At 33.9% G+C, this 17,295-nt stretch overlaps 1 protein-coding gene across 2 annotated transcripts in view; it reads right to left on the reverse strand.

Moving 5' to 3' along the window:
• Window positions 1–11,261: 11,261 nt before the first annotated feature.
• The window catches only part of Spopl (speckle type BTB/POZ protein like), a 43,083-nt gene continuing 37,049 nt past the window's right edge, over window positions 11,262–17,295 (reverse strand). For both annotated transcript variants that reach the window (XM_090342872.1, XM_090342869.1), the window contains exon 11: window positions 11,262–14,183. In XM_090342872.1, the coding sequence (XP_090198998.1) occupies window positions 14,039–14,183 (145 nt within the window). In that variant the 3' untranslated portion in view covers window positions 11,262–14,038. The remainder of the gene's footprint in view (window positions 14,184–17,295) is intronic.

Here is a 17,295-nt window from a genome sequence, read left to right on the forward strand (position 1 = left end):
TACATGTAGGTTTGACTGTGAAGGTGCTTCTGAAAGAAATTAGCACTTGAATTGATTAACTGTGCAAAACACATGGGTTTTCCTAAAGTATGTAATCTTCATTACTGTTGAAGTCTTTAATGGAACAAAACAGGAAGGAAGATTCAACTCACTTTACACTTGGAGTATTTGAACTTTGATATGAATGTTGTGCTTTTTGTGATGCTTCCGGGCAATGTAGAATCAGACTGGATTCTACATTACCTGAATTAGGTAATTTAATTAGATTACATCCTTGTCTGTAGGATGTATCTGGATGAATTATCAGATTGGAAATTTATTCTCAAATGATTCCGGAAAGTGTGTTCTTATTTTTTTGTGTGTGTACTGAGAATGTCTTATAGCCACTTATAGTTATTTCAAAAATATTTAAAAGACAACTATGGAATGGAATAGATTCCAATAATGAAAGTAAAAACAAAGCTATGCCATATTTTATACATACATCTATAGAAATATGCAAAATTAGCTTTTAGAAACACAGTTGTGGTAAATGGACGTAGAAAGGAAGTGCTAGGGGAGAATGTGGTCATAATATATTAAATACATATCCTATAACCCCAATTATATTGAAGAGAGAGATGGATTTGGAAGAAGGGGAAACCATAATGGAAAAGGTGGTAATCTACCAAGATTGATATAACCACTATGTGCAACTACTTAAGGATAATAATTATGAAAAAAGAAACACTGGTTACATTTAGGAAATATAACTGATGAAATTAGGAAAGCAATGTATTTGTGATTCAAACTATTTCTGAATTGTTTGACATTATTATACAATGATAGTACAGTGACATATTACTTATATAAAATGAGGAGAGCAGACAGACATAACTATTGCAAATGGAAATCTATCATAAGCAGTAAGAGAATTCAATAAGTTAACAGAGTAGAAAATTAACCTACAAAAATAAATGGAATTTTATATACCAGAACAAATCAGGAAATAGAAGAGATGAAAAACAAAACCCCATTTCTAATTGCAAGAAAATAAATTTAATATCTGCCCAGGGTGGGCTGATATCTCTTATGAAAATCAGAGATACAAGAACAGAATCCTAAAACAAACTAAAAGATATTCTGAGTAGAAATTCAACATGACAAGGAAGATAGCTGTTCCTAAACTAGTTTTGAGATATAATAGAATCCTCAAAGTACCAACAGGGTGTTTTGGGAAATCAATATACATTAATAGCATTAAGTGGAGGTGTTCATTGTTATAATTTCATAGCTAAATACAGTGTGCTTAGAACAAGTTAACCCGCTCTATGTTATGACCTTAGCCTCCTTCTTCTTTTCTTTGTATAATATTTCATGGATTTCATTATGTTATCTTTAAGATAAAGAATATATATATACATATATAGTCATGTTTTCTTATGTTTGAAAGCCATATAGTAAAAGGGATGTTAGGTTCAGATGGAGATGGGGCTAAGAACTTTTCTCTACATAATTAATGTTAACAACCCCTAATTATGTGGATAATCAGAAAGAAATGCCAATTCCATTTTTTAACCCAAAGCATAAAAATATTCTCTTTTCACATGTTGAATACATAGAAGACAGTTGGGTAATATGATGCATGTCTGTGATCCTAGCTATTTGAGAACAGAAACAGGAGGATCACAGTTTGGGGGCAGCCTGAGAGAAGTTAGCATAAGATGGTATTTGATGTAAAAGTGATGAGGCTATGATAGAACACATATCTACCAAGCCTGAATTCCTAAGTTAAAACCACCAAAATAGAAACATGTTTCTCCAAGGAAAACATCAAAGTCCTTGCCCTTAGATGGAGATAGATTGGTAATTGTAAAGCTTTGAATAAAGATTACAGGAGGGATAGGAATTTGGCTCAGTGGTAGAATGCTTGCAGCATGCATGAAGCCCTGAGTTCTATTCCTCAGTGCCACATAAACAGAAAAAGCTGAAAGTGACACTGTGGCTCAAGTGGTAGAGCACTAGCCTTGAGCAAAATAATGAAGCTCAGGGTCACTGTCCAAGCCCTGAGTTCAAGCAAAGCAAACAAACAAACAAAAATCCAGAAAACTACTCAGTGCAGAAGGTAACTGCCTTTTTTAAAGACAGCTTTGTTTTGTTTTTCCTTTAAAAAAATATTGTAAGGATGATGTACAGATGGATTATAGTGACTTAAATAATATGAGTACATTTCTTGTTGAAAACTGTTACCAACTTCCTCTTTTTCTCCCAGCTTCCCAACCCCCCAACTCTACTCCCTCCCCCCAATTGATAAAGTTAATTTCCAAAGTAGTGTCTTGTGAGTATTGCTGTTAACTGACCTCTAAATGAGAACCTATTCTAATTAATCTATTGGAATGATTTGCTCTTTACAATCGCCTGAGGGGAAAAAATCAGAATAGATACCTACTGAATTCATTTTAATTTCCAATGTCTGATTATCAACAAGACCATTAGAAACCAGTAACACAAAATTACTTGAGCCCATTCTTACATGTTTGCTCTTAAAATATTGCCTACAATATTAAAAATTCATGCATTTTCACTGTTATATTATACACTGGGCTTTTAACACACACAAAAAAAATCTCAATTTAAACTTGAGTTCTGACTCTTAAATGTTAAGTGTGATTTCCTACATTTGCCCTACTGTAAAAAAAAAGATAATTTTAAAAATAAGGCAAAATATTTCCTGGAGGCACTAACATAGATACCATCATAAATTTTTCTTTGGACATATCAAGGTCTTATGACTGCCTTATAATGCTTGGAGGAAACTGAAAAGCTTGAGAGGTCTCAGACTCATTTGAAAGAGAAAGTTATTAAGTCCAAGGACACCCAACGGCTTTGGACAACATCTGCTCTAGGATGCAACAATCCATCGTGGTAAATTAAGAGTCTATGGCTAGGTCCTAAAAGCAAAGAAGTCTGTTTCTGAGATGCTCTGTCTGTGGGGTGATTCATTCCAGTTTAGTGATTAACTATGTTCTCAGCTGTGTTAGGAATAAACTCATGTCCCTTGCCAGAAAAATTGTTCAATCCTGAATCACCTCAGTGTCAGGGTTTGTCAGATAAAAAGTTTACTACAGGTTTTTCAAATAAAATGTTTATACCCTTTGAGTAAGTCTCACTAGGGAAAAAAAAAGAAGAAAAACTAAAATTTTACTACAAAATTTGTTTAGAAGAGTGAATATTTTGACTTAAAAATAACAATTTATTTAAATTACTTTAAATAAATGTAAAAGGTGTCAAAAACAGATATAACAAAACTAATATAAACATTTTTAATTTTCTTACACAGCAGTTTTTGTCTGATAGCTACATAAATTAGAATGCTTCTGAGTCTTGAAAATGTTATAATACATTATATTTTAAGCAGTAATAGAGGGTAAGTGCTGTAGGCCCTGCCCATAATCCTAGCTACTCAGAAGGCTAAGACCTGAGGATCACAGTTCAAAGCCAGCCTGTACAGAAAAGTTTGAGACTCATCTCTTTTATTTTTATTTTTTTAATTTTGTGGGAAGGTGGTCCTTGGCTTGAACCTGTGTACTATTCTTTTGCTTAAGGCTAGTGCTCTACCTCTTGAGCCACAGCACCAATTCTGGCTTTCTTTCTTTTCTTTTCTTTTTCTTTTCTTTTTTTTTTTTTTTGAGTAGAGATAAAAGTCTCATGGTCATTCCTGCCTGGGTTTGCTTCAAACTGCAAACCTCAAATCTCAGCCTTCTGATTAGCTAGGACTAATGGCATGAGCTAACAGCACCTGGCTTCTTATCTCTTTTTAACCACCCAAAGTAGAGGTGTAGCTTAAGTGGTAGAGTGATAGACTTGAGTAAAAAAGCCAAAGGACAGTGCCCAGACCCAGAATTTAAAGCATGGTACATGCACAAAAAGAAAAGAAAAGGAGGAAATAAAGGAAAGAAGGAAGGAAGGAAGAAAAATCAAAGAGAGAGAGAGGAAGAAAGAAAAAAGGAAAGAAATTCATTCTGAAATACAGATAAGGAATTTTGTGTTGTAGTGTTGTTTGCTTTTCTTTAAAAAAAACAAACCTTGATCTTTACAACTTGGTATTGGTAACAAGATGAACTATAGTAGAATGTATAACACATTATACTAAACTGTGCCTCTCTGGGTAGAGATTTTGTAAAGTTCACACTGCTGATAAGGTTATTTTCTGATATTTTATTTTTAAATTATTTAATGTCTAGTACTATTGATTTTCCTATTTAAAGATAGATTGAGTGTGGAGCCACAATTTTGGTTTATGACAATACTCAATGTATACATTAAATGTTAACGCACAAGCATTAGTCCCAGCTGAACTACATAATATGCTTTGATTATATTTTCTCTTTGTTCAGCCTTTTTGATCCCTGTAATTAGTAAATATTTTTGTTTGTATTTTTAGTTTTTCTAGTTAGAAATCATTAAATTGTCCACAAACTTCTGCTAAAGCTCTCTAAATCTCTGGAAAATCATAATAGAGAAACTCAGATTTATGTGAATATGTAAAAAAAAATAGTAAGTACAAAATATCCTTTCACTTTTCTTCCCTTAAATCTTAAGTTTTGAAATAATAAACCTGACATAGTAGAGAAAACATGTAAGGGCTGGGAACATAGCCTAGTGGTAGAGTGCTCGTCTCGCATGCACAAAGCCCTGGGTTTGATTCCTCAGTACATACACAGAAAAAGCTGGAAGTGGTGTTGTGGCTCAAGTGGCAGAGTGCTAGCCTTGAGCGAAAAGTGTCCAGGTACAGCACCCTGGCCTGGAGTTCAAGCCCCAGACAAAAAAAATATATAGTAAAAACTAAAAAGTAAAAGAACGAGTTGAAGAATGGAGCATATCTGAAATTCCAGCACTTGGGTGACAAAGTAAGGTGAATGGAGAGTTTGACTATGTCAAATAGCAAAATCAAAGAAATCAAGGCCAGCCATGTTGAAAGGAAGAATTTTTAAAAATAGATGTTGTATTAAAATTACTAAATAGTCCTAAGAAAAATGTGTGTTATTAAAGGGCAATTTATAATGAAAAAACGTCCGTTCATTGGAAAAACCTAATAAAATCCTGTGTGTGTATGTGTATGTGTGTGTATATAAAATAGAACTTCATAAATCTAAAATGTAAAACTCACAGAAACCAAAAGAAAAAAAGTAAATGGGTAAATATGCAGTCATAAATCTAAAATGTAAAACAGACAGAACCAAAGAAAAGAAATGTGCAAATATGCAGTCATAGTGGGATTAATTTCCACTTTCAGGAAGTGACAGAAAGGTAAGGTGAAAACTTGTAATGGCAGAGAACATTTGAGCAGCATTATTAACCAAATCAACCAAAGACAAACTAAAGAATACACATACTCTTCATCATATATAAAGTATTTAAGCCTAAATATATTTTGAATAATAAAACAAGTATCACTAAATTTCAATGGCCAACATATATTCACAACAGCATTAAATTGCAGGATAAGATAAGGTTAATGGGTTGACTAGTATGGCAGGTTAGAATAACGAAAACTCATAGTCACAGAGTTGTTCTGGATTCAAGCTGCCAAACTTTCCAATGAGCGAGCCCTCACTGACTTAGCGACAATAAAACACATAGGAGGGAAAGATATACATAGGAGGGAAAGACATACATTAGGAGATGATATATTAGTATTTTTAGGGTGCTTAGAATGAGATGACCAACCATATGCATGGAATAGTCATGATGGAAAGAGTGACATTGACAAAAATGCATTGCACTCATAAACATGTTGAAACCCCTTTGTATTACTTAAATATAATGGTAATACATTTATACAGTAAAAGAAATGGAGAAATAAAGACATCTTTAGACAGGCAAGGGCTGACTTTATCTTCATTGTAACCATCCTAGAAATCATAGATATTCTTTATTGTTAAATGGAAATTAAACTTAAAAACTATGTTTTGCTACAAATTAAATTTTTTTAAGCAAGTACAGTGAGGTTTATGACATAAGCAGAAAGTATGAACAAAGTACCAAAGATGAATGGAATTATGTTGCTGTATGTGAAGTTGTATCCTTGGTTGAAGATAGACAATAATAAGCACACCTTGTAGTCGTTAGAAAGACCACTCAAAAATAAATCAGGGGAATTATAAAACATTTATATAAAATGGGAAATTTTAAAAATGTGATTCATTCCACATTCAGGCAAAAGGAACAAGAGAGGAATAAAGGATAGATGTGGTTTATTAAAAAAAAAAAAAGCATGGGGCCGGGAGTTTGGCCTAGTGGTAGAGTGCTTGCCTAGCGTGCACGAGGACCTGGGTTCGATTCCTAGGTACCACTACATAGCAAAAGGCCAGAAGTGGTGCTGAGGCTCAAGTGGTAAAGCTCTAGCCTTGAGAAAGTCCAAGGACAGTGCTCAGGCCCTGAGCTCAAGCCCAGGACTGGCAAAAAAAAAAAAAAGTTACCTGTCAAATAAACAATAATTTAAAAAAAAGAAATAAGACTACCCAAAGTAGAATGTAGAAATTCTCACAGTTGATTAAAAAGTAGGTTCTAACTATATGCTATTTAAGAAAACTATATTTTTAATATGAAGGCATTGAAAATGAAAGGATGTGAAAAGATATATATTTAAATTAGTATAATCAATTTTTTTGTTCCATCTTGGGAATTGAACTGTGGACCCAAGCGATTGTCCCTAAGTTCTTCAGCTCAAAGCTACCACCCTACCCTTGAGCCATAACACCAAGAATGAAGTGTAACTGGCAACTTATATACATGAATATTAAGATTACCTTCTCTGGCTAGGTAGTTACGGATCTTTGTAATTTATTGTTCTTAATTTCAACAACTTCACCATACTAGAGAGCTTTGCAAAATTTATTGTAATAAAATATACATTTAAAATTTTAATTCTTTGATCGTTAATAATATAAAATACATCTTTTGTGAACTTCTTAAAAAATGTAATATTTTTGCAAAAAATAAAAATAAAAGGTCCCCAGTGTACAATCTAAAGGCAAATACTATTATATCCTCATATATACTTCAAGCACACTGTCATCAAATATTGGCACATACTAGTATTGTTTTTTACCCTGATATATGTATCATTCCTTTTTTTTCCTTGTCAGTATAATTTCATATTATATTTTCTCCATGTAGAATCCATACATCTCAAGATAATTCCTAGGCCTTTCATACCACTGCAACTTGGGTGATAGTACCATGTATATACTTTGTAGATCTTTTTTCTTTTTAACAAAATAACATTAAATTGTAAATTTTGTGTCCTTGTAGAAGAAAATTTTACACAAATCCTAAATGCAGTTTTCCTTTCATGCTTACATTGCATATTATATATATTTCACAGGTTAAAATATCTAGAATAATTTAAAAAACTATATTGTTACATTCTCTGGATCTTAGTGTGGATTTTCACTTCACTATCTCTAATGTACTGTCATGCTTTTTCCTTGAGTACTGGTCTTAGGACTGCTAAGGGGATATAACTGATATCTTCTGCTATATATGAGAAGTCATTTCCTTTTCTTGACTGTAAGGATTTCTTGTGAGAAATGCATAAAGAATTAAATAAAAATCATAATTCTTAGATTATCTTTCACTGTGGTATAAAATCAAAGTCCTAGGTTTACTTTAGATTACTTTTACTTTTATTACTCTTTTCAAGCTACTAGCCTTTTATTCAGAATACTAATACCAATATTTGTAATAGGGACAGCTCTGTGGGTTTCAATATTTTTCAATATTTATCTCAACATCTGCATTTTTTTGTATCATGAAAATGTTGAAAATACTTACCACTAAAGCTTTCCTACTTTCAGACTTTGGTGTGGATAACTATTTGAAAATTGTTTTGATTTCTACAACTGTTTAGGAAAATTACAGCTTTCATAAACCTACTGTGGTGTTTAAAAACCTGTAATTCTATAACTTGGAAGGCTGAAAAGGAAAGATGGTGAGTTAGCCTTGTCTACAGAAGGAGGGCAGTTCTAATCAGGGCCTTATGATTAACAGTCTCAAAACAAACACAGAAGCAAAGAACAACAGCAAAACCAACAAAAACCCCCAAAGCTTTACAGATAGGTTTACCTATTTACTCTGAGTTCTTTTGCTTGGATTTCTACTTCTGTTAAGAAATCAGTCCAGCTGGCATGGTTATATAACTGTAACCCATTTGGGAGGCTGAAGCAGGAGGATCATGAGTTTGCATTCAATCTGGGCTATAGAGGAAGACTGCTTAAAGTAGAAAACAAAGATCCTATTTGGAGACATGGCTACTACTGAGACAAATGTCTGCTTTATCATTTCTGGTATTTCTCAAATTTAATTATCTTTGCTTGTTCTTTTCATAATCTTCATGATTTTTAGCACCTTTAAAAAGCATACATCTTACAAACTTGCTTATGGCATTAAATCTATTTTAGGACTGGGTATCACAGCCCTTGGGACACGTCTTTAAGAAATGACAATATAGCCAGGTGCTGTTAATTCATGCCTGTAATCCTAGCTACTCAGGAGGCTAAGGTCTGAGGATCCTGGTTCAAAGCCAGCTTGGGAAAGGAAAGTCTGTGAGACTCTTATATCCAATTAAATACCAGAAAACCAGAAGTGGTGCTGTGGCTTAAGTGGCAAAGTGCTAGCCTTGAGCTGAAGAGCTCAGGGACAGCGCTCAGGGACAGTTCAAGCCCCATAACCAACAACAAACAACAACAACAAACTCCAGACAGTATTTGATAATTAAAGACTTGCTTGGCAAATATATCACAAACTGGAAGATTGCACCTGAATCCCTGTCAGAAAAGTACAAAGATGGAAGGTGGACAAGACAGTGAGGGAAAGATGGGAACAGAAACACTGCAAGACATGAAATGGCAAGTTTATTTTGTAGATTTCCATAATGGGCCTTCTAATAAAATGTAATCAAAGTAATGTCGTTCTTGGATTTATTTTAGAAACAAGTAGTTCTTAAGTGGGCAAAATTCATACCCTAACTTTCTAAACCAAAGTACTAAGGAGAATCTATTGTGAATTCAGATGAATATATAAAGGTTAGATAAAGGTTCATTAGTAATGTTTAGGATTAAGACTTTCTTTTCCTACTTTACTTATACAGACAATATTTTAAATTTTAAACTTTTTGTTTTTTTTTCTTTTGAAGAATTCAGAGTATGTAAGTGTACTAGACACATGGTTTTTCTAAATGTTTTTCTGAGGGCACTTTGCTAGTTTTTAAGCGTTCATTACTAATTACTATTGTTAACCAGATTCAAAAATAACCTGTTTCAAATCTAATTCTGATATCATCAAATGATTACGTGGTTTGGAATAACTAAAACTAAGGAAGGACAGTCGTGAAGGGAAAAAAATTTTTAAGTGTTATATCAATATATTTGGCATTAGAATTAGCCATTTAACATGGTGTGAACATGCTAAAAACTAAGTATACACTAACAGTTTAAAACAGCTTTTAGTCTTGACTTGTCTCACTCAATATTATTCGCTCTAGATTCATCTACTTCCCTGCAAATAAGGACTCAATATTTTCATACCCAATGCTATGGACATGATATTGGAAATATAAACACAACTACATAGACATAAAAACCTATGACTCTATAGATATAATGTTTTATTTCATAAATTAATATGTATCTATGATCTACAAACCCTTAGCCTAATTTTGATTATGTTCTAAAAACTAAGTGCCAGTGATTGGATATAGAAATTCCCTTCTTGAACACTTGTTAAACATGTTATTTGAAATATGATGTAAAAATCAATGTTAATAAATTCTTTAATAAAAAAACAGCTTTTAGGAAATCCCAAAAAAAAAACACTAGCTTCCTTGTATAGGAAAGAAAATTACTATGCATGATGAAGTTTTCATATCAAAGGAAAAAGCAACACACTGAGAAAGACATTTTAGGGAAGATTCAAATAAACACAAAATAAGCCAAGTAACTGTGAGTAAGTAGTAACAACTTTATTTTTACCTCAACAGTGCTGAAACGCAAAAGATATTTTCAGCAACCAGATACAAGTAGCATATATCTCATCATTAACACCAACTGATTAAAAACAAGGTCAAAAAGTTCAATAAGCTTTAATACATTGGAATCTTGAAAGTCAACTGTCTTCTGAACAAAACTTTAAATAATTTTAGCAGAACTTTATTTCCAGAAATATGAATCGAGTTATGTCTTCATTATTAAAAGCTGAACAAACACAAACTAACTGGATTACAGTATACAATGATAAAGTCTAATAACAGAAAAGTATTTAAATATAAGAATTCTTTTCCAAACGTAAAAGCTCACACACTACAAACAGAAGACACTGTGTGATTTCATCCCTAGTGAAGAGGAAGTCTTGCATATTGTAGGCACTCAGTATTTTTTCAACTGCACCTAAAATTTACATCATCCTATGAATGCTTCAATAAAGTAGAGCTTATTACCTGTATTAAAAGTTTGCAAAATACTCTCACATGTGCTGACAGTGCTCTCTTTATAATCTGGGAACATTAAACAATTCCATTTACCCACCCACCTCCTTTTTCAGGAATATATAGAATATTTTACCCATCCAAGGTCATGTATGTTCATGTCAGACTAGTTCATGTGACTATTTGTTGTCTCTCAAAGACTGTTGAATTGGATCTTCACAAAAATTTCCATACAAGGTCCTACTGTATTTTAGTAATAATAAATAGTATCTACAATCCATAGCTGTGTGTGTGTATGTGTTTTGACAGTGCTGGAGATTAAACCCAGCACTTCTGCCAATGAAGTACAACTGTAGCACTTATCCACAATTTCATAGACCACTGCTAGGATTTTAAATTTATGCACAAAATTTTACATGGGTAAAATAACTATACCTTTGACAATTTAAGTTGTCACTTAGCTTTACCTTAAAAATGAATCAATAGTGGTTATAACTTTTTTTTAATTGACCCGTGTTAATGCTTTAAAACTTAATTACCATGGACATCTTTACAAGGCACAGCATTCATGTGTTGTCATGCAGTAAAGTGGTCAAATTTGGAGATCATTTACAGTCCATCAACTATCTGCCCAAATAAATCCCATTAAAAGGAAATACGTTAGCTAACCTGAACTTTCAGCACTGAACTAAGTCTTATTTTCAGGAATAATTCACTCTTCTAAACAATATACGAGCTCAGGTAAACACACACACACACACACACACACGCATGCACACACACGCGCGTGCACACACACACACACACACACACACACACACACACATAAAAAGGCCTCACACAAATGACCATGCAATTCATGCAAGGTTTTCAATCGCCGCTTGAAGACAACAACTCATGAGTATCCAAGGAGGTAACATTGGCAAGCCATATCATGGCACCTTCATATTTGTGCTCCAAATACAAATACACATTAAAACAAAATGAAAAAGGCACAGATACACATTAGTGTATCTACGATGCTTCTAGATCTTAGGTGTAAAGGACTATTTTAATGGTTATTTTTTTAATATATGATAGTTAGAACCACTCGCTACTTTTTAAGGGAAGGGTTGTCTAGGGAAATGGCAGCTATTTTTAGTTTAAAAGTCAAAACTGCTCAAGGCAGAAACTGTGCCTATTATGGACAGAACGTCTACAGTATGGAACAGGGAAGTCAGTGGGACACAGTTATTAGAACACTCAAATAGGAATAAAACAATGGTTGTTTCAAGAACTCATAATACCCAAAATATACATAATAAATAAATCGACTTCCATATGATTCATTAGTATAATGCTAGCAATTATATTATTTCAACAGTGGACATTTTTACAAACATAGATACACAGCACAGTGTTTGACATTTTTGGTACAAAATGTGCTACCAAACTTAAAAGAAAAAAAACATTATAATAAAACCATTAAGATTTGCAATAAAGAGTAAAGGCAAGCTTAAGTGCTCACTATATGATATTACTTCTATAGTTACTGTAGTTAGAAATGTAGACTGCAGCAATGAATTATTTCACAATATGCATTTGATATAAATGGGTAGGTACACCATTATTTTTAATGTACTTTAACAAAATTCTATGGCTGGGTGAAATAAGTTTATTTTTTAATTGCACATTACAAATTTAACAGACTAAACCTTTCAGTAGTGTTAAGGAAGTGAATTTCTACTTGCCAGGATCTTCTTGTGTAGGATTAAAGTTGATTACTGGGTAAGAATCTTGCTTCTATTCCAAGGAATTCTTCCAATTTTAGGTTACCATAACAAGGACTCAATTACAGTAAGATATTTTAAAATATAATCTCTTCAGACTCCAGTTTGTTGTGGACAACAAATATTTATTTGAGAATGTTCAATTTAAAGATGAATCACTCCTGATGTCTTAGGAATGCTTCAGTTAACATTTAACAAAGAGATAGCAAAATAAAATCCACTTTACAACCTCAAGCTTCATATTTCTCCTTTTATCCTGAATTCAGAAACAAAATATACAAATTATCCAAATTTTAATCTAGATAATAAAGTTCTATGCCAATATATAGGTATACGCATGTGTGTTTCTCAGTGACACACTTTTTCCTTGCAGTCAAACATAAATCTTGCCTATGAAGCGCATTGATAGTGCTCAAATGAGTCGGGTACAGTGACCTGACACTGATCACTCCCACTTCTTGGTAAGTGTACAAGAAGAGATCTCACGACCCAGAAAAGTTGTGTCTTTAAAGCTAAGATTCATCAGAATACAGAACTGGCCCATAGAAAGCAGTTTATAAATAGTTTATCCTGCTCACATTATACAGAATTTCAATCTTCCATAATGTTAGTATAGTAACTGAAACACAAAGAAGAAAATGCAGGAAAAAGTCTCAGTGTAGCCTGACATAGTATAGGGTTCTCTCCTTTACTATCCATCTTCCACAGGCAATAATATCCATTCAGTGTTTAAAGGAAGTGGACTGTCCATGATTTAATTATTGTCTGGGTGCCTTGTCCAAAGTGAAATAAAACAGAAATAAATTCAATAATGATTATGAAAAATTAAATTCATCCATCATTCAGGATCTTTCTTATCTATTATCACAAACATCCCAATTGCCTCCTGCTTTAAAAAATTCTTCCAAAAGTTAAAACACAATCATACCTTATTAATACCCTCAAAAGAAAAAATATATGTACCATTCAGCATACAAAAATTACACATTAAAAGTGCATATATGTCTTTCTTAATTGGCCCACACATTAAATTTACATTTGGTCATCCTTACTTTTAACATGTACAGAATTCTTCATATAAACATAGGTCACTATAAATTAAAAAAATTACTTCAGCATAAAACATGCCTTCTTACTGAAATCTTAATCTCAATTATTGTAAACTCAGATAAACCCAGAGATTCTTGGACAGTGAACATATGGACAAACATCACAGATTTTACTAAAAATTTGGGCTAACTCATTGCATATTTGCCCCTGAAATGAAAATAAATTAAAATGAAGCAATGTATTGCCATAACCTACCCTGAAGGTAAGCAGGTTCTTCTGTATTTATAGAGCTCTGGCTGGAGATATTCCTCACAGTCTCCAATATGAGTACTTTGAAGGAGAACCTAGTTTTATACTTTGAGAATGTATAGGACAAATCCTATAAAATTAATTTTCCTTTTCTCAAAATAATGGAAGATTCTTTTGAAACTTAGTATCTTCAGTTATCATTATTACTGCATTATGGAGCTAGTGCAATCCTGCATAGCCTTGGTCAAAATGCAAGGCACAATAAAAAATTATTCTATGAACAAGAGAAGTCATTGAAGATAATTTAAGGCCTTGAAGTGAATTAATCAGTCTAATTTAAAGCTGAAGTATAAACCATAAATTATCCACCTGAAATGCAAGCAATATGACTTTCCAGCTTCTGTTCTGTGGACAAGAAAAGAGAAACAACTCCTGCATGTGGTTCATATCAGAATCCTTCTGCACCTGGAGAAAGTCAATCCGATTTCTACTGTCCGTGGGAGTGTCAGGACTGCTTTAGCCGCTTGCGTGGAATGCCAAATTGTGGACACTGTGCAGATGCCAGTGCTCGAAAAGCTTCTGCCACTAGGTGAGGGTGAGACTGAATCATGGCCTTCCACCCAGATGTTTCCATTATGTCAGCTGCTTGGCTAAAAAATAAAATGATGCTTATGAATGAATCTTTCCCAAAAGGCACCATGTTGTCTTTGCTTTCCACTGTGTGAGTTTTGAAATGTCTAAACATTGCCTAACTTTCTCCATGTGTTTAAACCAGTTAAATTGTCTTGATATTTCTTACTGTTTTGCTTCATAACGAAGAATGAAGCTTTAAAAAGTTTGATCCCTGAAGTATGTACTGGCTCATTTCCTATCTTGCTCCCCCTTAATCAAGGTTGCACATGCTGCCTTAGTCACATAAATATAACTAAATTATGCTCTCTTCCACAGGTTCCCACCCACGTATTTAAGTCTGGAACAAGAAACCTGGTTCCTTAGCGTTAGCTTCCTACTTTCTGTTGCTTTCTATTCCTACTTTGATGATCTGGTTTTTTATACTCCAGTACTAAATTGCTTACGGTACTTACATACGTAATGTCATTGGTGAGAAATGTGAGTAAAGTTACCCCTTTCCTTTTCTCTCTTCCCTCTTCCAACATCACATAATATTCAAAAACTGTCGAGTCCCCCTTCAAAATGCTTCTTATGAGCTTCCATTTCTTTCTACAGTCTCATGGTGACCAATCAAGTCTAATCTCTTTGCCTAAACTAGCAACTTTCCAGCTGCATTGCCTGTATTAAATCTTCTTCCTCAACTACTACCACCACTCCAACTTCCTCAAAACCTACTTTCCAACCTGTAAGCAGAAAGTTTGCTAAAACTAAACATTTATTATGCCCCACACTTCAGTGAAGGCTGATTACTTTTTTTTTCCTCACCAGTTTCTTTTTGTATTTTTGTTTTGCCAGTCCTGGGGCTTGAACTCAGGGCCCGAGCACTAGCACTCTACCTCTTGCGCCACAGCACCATTTCCAGCTTTTTCTATGTATGTGGCACTGAGGAATTGAACCTGGGTCTTAATGCATGCACTAAGTGCTTACATGGTAGCAAGCACTCTACCACTAACCAAAACTCCTGGTCCCTCATTACTCTTTTAATAGTGTCTAAAGAAAGTACTAATGATACCAGGTTTTGTGGGGTCTGATCTACTATCTCCAGCTAACGACCCAAGGTACAATACTACGCTAGTATGTTCCTGTGTGGTTTGGCAATCACTCTCTTTTTAAAACTGTGCAACTTTTTTATTCTCTCTTCTGGGATATACTTTTCTTCCTCTCTTCACCAGAAAGCTCCTACCAATACTTCAGATCTTCATTTTTATAATCAGCAGAAAAGGCTTTAATATGGGGTTGTTTTTGCTCTGTATGTGCACTTGAAACTCAGGACCTGCATGTTGTCCTTTAGTTTTCTCATTCAGGGATGGTGCTCTATTACTTGAGCCACAGCTCCATCTTTTGGGTTTTTTTTCCTTCTTATTTTAGTTGGTTGCTGGGCTTGAACTAGGCCACTGTCCCTGAGTTTTTTCACTCAAGGCTAGTGCTCTACCACTTTGAGCCACAACTCCATTTCTGGTTTTCTGGCGGTTAATTGGAGATAAGGGTCTTACGGACTTTCCTGCCGAGGCTGCCTTTGAACTACGATTCTTAGATCTCAGCCTTGTGAGCAGTCAAGATTACAGATGTGAGCCTCCAGCACTCAGCTTATTTCTGGCTTTTTGACTGTTAGACATAAGAGTGTCATGGACTTTCACGTCTAGACTGGCTTTGAAACCGTCATCCTTGTATCTCAGCCTCTGGAGTAGCTAGGATAACAAGTGTGAATCACTAGTACTTTGCAAAAAAGGTTTTCTTTGACCCCTAGCTGAAACTATAGTTCCTTTGCTATATGCTGCTACAGGTATTCCACACGTTCTTTATCATGATTTATTGAAAATTACTCATTTACTTAATCTGCTACTATATCATAGTCCTTGCAAAGAGGGAAAGAAACATCACATCTCATCACTATATTGTCTGTGCCAAGCACAATGCCTTGAAAACGTTATCAAATAATCAGCTACCTCTTTATACTTCCCTACTTTGATTTCACACCATCTTTGTCTGTAATGTCTGATCCATTCTTCCTATACCTGCTCTGTTTTAAGACTCAGCTCAGCACTTGCCAGAAGCCATTCCTAAATCTCCAGGCTGAGTCACATGTATCTATCTTAAGTTAGTCTAATAAATTGCACAGTTATTCATCTATTTCTATTAAACTGCTCAGGGAGGAAGACTATTCCTTGAATGCTTTTGTTATGCATCCCCTTAACATTCTGTTTAAGATATAATAAATGTTACATTAATATTTTCTGAGTTAGTAGCTGATATCAATAAAACAAAATTTTATTTGCCAAATATTAAATACCAGTGTATCATGTTTCAAAGTAGATATTCACATTTAGAATCACATTGATAACTATTAATAAACCTGGTTCTCTCATTTATTAATCCAGTATTTACTGAGAATTTATACTATAACTTTTCCAGAGCAGTTTAAAAGGCAGCTAAGTTACTACATTGTAGTTCTTAGTTCTTTCCTTTCTTTTCCTTTTTCCTCTTTTTCCTTTTTTCCTTTTCCCTTTCATATTGGAGCTGACTTAGGGCCTCCTAGCTACAACTCTACTAGTTGGGCTATATCTTGAAGTTTGTTTTTGAGATACAGTCTCATTAACTTTGACTGAACTGGTCTACAACTTGCAATCTCATCTGTCTTTTCTGAATAGCTGGGAATTCATGACTGTCACAATGCCTGGCTTAATTCTTGAAGCAGATCTTACTAGGTAGTCTAGGCTAGCCTCAAACTCACTATCTTCCTGCCTCTGCTTACTGGTGCTGGGATTACAGATCTATACCAGCATGCCTGACTCCAATGTATTTTCTTAACAGTATAAAATTCAATCTTAAAATTGGCTAAGAAAAAAAAAGTAGAAGTGTTATTTCCTGGGACTAGTAAAACAGGCTTAAATGTAAGACTGTATGACTAGCAATTGCAAGGCCCAGAATTCAAATCTCAATACAGAAAAAAAAATTATCATTTGGTGATAATGTAGTATATCTTAAATTAATTAGTATTGTCTAGATAACACAACAACATGTTGATATTGGACAGTACAGAAGACAACCAGTGATTTATTTGAAAAGCTGCCATAAATCAGATTTAATAAG

This window comes from Megascapheus bottae, chromosome 12 (assembly GCF_031878675.1).
Source record: "Megascapheus bottae isolate mThoBot1 chromosome 12, mThoBot2.hap1, whole genome shotgun sequence".
Lineage (NCBI taxonomy): Eukaryota > Metazoa > Chordata > Mammalia > Rodentia > Geomyidae > Megascapheus > Megascapheus bottae.